The sequence below is a fragment of the Penaeus japonicus genome, unplaced genomic scaffold (genome assembly GCF_977035675.1).
Source record: "Penaeus japonicus unplaced genomic scaffold, GWHDUDI00000001_assembly GWHDUDI00000022, whole genome shotgun sequence".
NCBI classification, from domain to species: domain Eukaryota; kingdom Metazoa; phylum Arthropoda; class Malacostraca; order Decapoda; family Penaeidae; genus Penaeus; species Penaeus japonicus.
In genome coordinates, this window is record NW_028234424.1 from 31,326,663 (window position 1) to 31,329,162 (window position 2,500).

Sequence of the window (2,500 nt, forward strand, 5' to 3'; positions counted from 1 at the left end):
ACTGTCCTGCTTTGTAACCTTTGAAATCCTCAGCTCGCTCACTCCGTCTCCGCTGGACACGGCTATCTGTAAAGGGAGATTGAGGACCCTGAGAACCTGGGGGCAAGAGGAGGGACAACATGGGATAGGACAAGGAAGGGATAAGAAGAGAGAGAGAGAGATAGGAAGAGGGAGAGGGAGAGGGGAGGAGGGGGAGGGGGAGAGGGAGAGGGAGAGGGAGAGGGAGAGAGAGAGAGAGAGAGAGAGAGAGAGAGAGAGAGAGAGAGAGAGAGAGAGAGAGAGAGAGAGAGAGAGAGAGAGAGAGAGAGAGAGAGATACAAAGAGAGATAGATAGATAGAGAGAGAGAGAGAGAGAGAGATAGAGAGATAGATAGATAGATAGATAGATAGAGAGAGAGAGATGATTGAAAGAGAGAGAGAAAAATTAATGAGAGAGAGAGATGAATTAAAGAGAGAGAGATCGAAAAGAGGAAAGGAAAGAGAAAAAAGACAAATAAAACAAAGATAAGGAACGGAGACGGAAAATGAGTGAAAGCATGGAAAGACGAAAAGGGGGAAAACGTCAAGAAAGAAAGGGATAAAAGACTCACAAAGAACAGTGAAGAGATAAGACATGACAAATATAAGAAGGAGAGTAAGCAAAAGAAGGAAAGAATAAGAAAAAAAAAATCGTTTTGGAAAGTCAGCGAAAGAGGAATAACGAAGAAACAAAGAAAAACGAAAGTTAGGTAAAGTGAACGAGAAAGTTTTCCATGTTTATAATTAACGTGAAGGACGAAGTTCCCCTTGTTTACTTGTACAGAAAAGCGAAAGAGGAGAAAGAAAGAGAGGCGATTAAGATGTGAACAAGAAACACCGCGAGTTTAAAAATGAGAAGAATAAGAGAAGGTGGGGAAAAAATAACGGTGATGAAAATAGCAAGGGAAGGAATAGGGAGAAGAATAGAGTAAAGGAAAAATAGAAAGAGAAGATTAGAATTGAGGAAAAATAGAAAAAGAAGAATAGAGTAGAGGAAAAATAGAAAGAGAAGAAAAGAGTAGAGGAAAAATGGAAAGAGAAGAATAGTGTGGAGGAAAAATAGAAGGAGAAGGATAGTGAAAATAATTTCACTTATATTGGAAGATAAAGATAGTCAAAGCCTTATAAGGAGGAATAAAATCTAGAGGAAAGAAGATTTCACCAACAGTGATATATAATATGATTAAGAATAATAGTAGGAGTAATAAAAATGGTGTAATTGATGATGGTCATGTAAACATGATGATAACCATAAATAAAAGAAAATATGAAGGAAAAAGTAATCCTAATAATGGTGGTGGTGATAATGATAATGATGATGAGGAGGACAAGGATGTTAGTGATAATGACAATAGAATGAGGATGATGATGGTGATGGTGATGATGATGATGATGATGGTGATGATGATGATGATGATGATGGTGATGATGATTATTATTGTAATTATAATAATGATAATAATAATAATATTAATAATAATAATAATAATAATAATAATGATAATGGCAATAAAAATAATAATGATAATAATAATAAGAATAAGAATAATGATAATAATAACAGTATTAATAATCATGATAATAATAATGATAATAAAAATGATAATCATAATAAATAACAATACACAACAACAATATCAATATCAAAATGATAGCAGTTATCATTATCATCATCGTCAACAATTCTGAATATGTACATTCATAGAAAAAGAAACAACCAAAAATGAGAAATGGAAACGAAACAATTCGAAACAACATCGATGCAATACTGCACTTGTGAAAGAGAATTAATAATGTCACAAAGCACGGTATGTAATAAACGCATCAATATTACATTTCCATCCGAATTCTGGCGAAGGTGTAATATCTAAGCCTTAATTACATATCTTGCAATGAAGAATCATCATTGCTCTTTCACACCTTTATTTATCCCAATAAACAGAATTCGCTGCAACTATCCAATAAACAACATAATTCACGTACATGTACGTATCCTTACCCTTTTATTCGAATCATAGTTGACCATATGCTCAGCGTGAAACCAGAACACGTAAGTAGGAGGTTCAGTAAAGTCCTTCAGTTTGCACGTAAGTTGCACGGAGCTGCCGGTCTGCACGTAAATTTCTGATTCGCCTTCAATCTCCGCTTTAGCCTCTGTTTGAAAAGAGAGAGAGGGAGAGAGAGAGAGAGGATTTGAGATCAGTGTGCGAGAGAGAGAGAGAGAGTACGTTAGTGGGTTCTTGATCGAAGTTCGAATGATTGATGGGTGGGCGTTCAGGAGTGGGAGATGATTTCTTTATTTGGGTAAGTTAGGATGAATACTACTGATAATGATAATATTGAGGCTTACATCTGTGATAATGATAGTGATGCTAAAGTTGGTAATCGTATGATTGGTGATAGTGATAATAGTGAATATCATAGTGAAAAGAAACATTATCAATAATAAAGATAATAGTTATGTCATTAATAACAACTATTT

At 35.1% G+C, this 2,500-nt stretch overlaps 1 protein-coding gene across 1 annotated transcript in view; it reads right to left on the bottom strand.

Moving 5' to 3' along the window:
- LOC122261324 (uncharacterized) overlaps window positions 1–2,500 on the bottom strand; it is a 13,639-nt gene that overhangs the window by 1,886 nt on the left and 9,253 nt on the right. Inside the window, exons 7-8 of the mRNA XM_086549260.1 lie at window positions 2,018–2,172; window positions 1–66 (exon numbers count right to left, since the gene is read on the bottom strand). The exon at window positions 1–66 is cut by the window's left edge and continues 64 nt beyond it. Coding sequence (XP_086405386.1) covers window positions 1–66; window positions 2,018–2,172 — 221 coding nt within the window. The remainder of the gene's footprint in view (window positions 67–2,017; window positions 2,173–2,500) is intronic.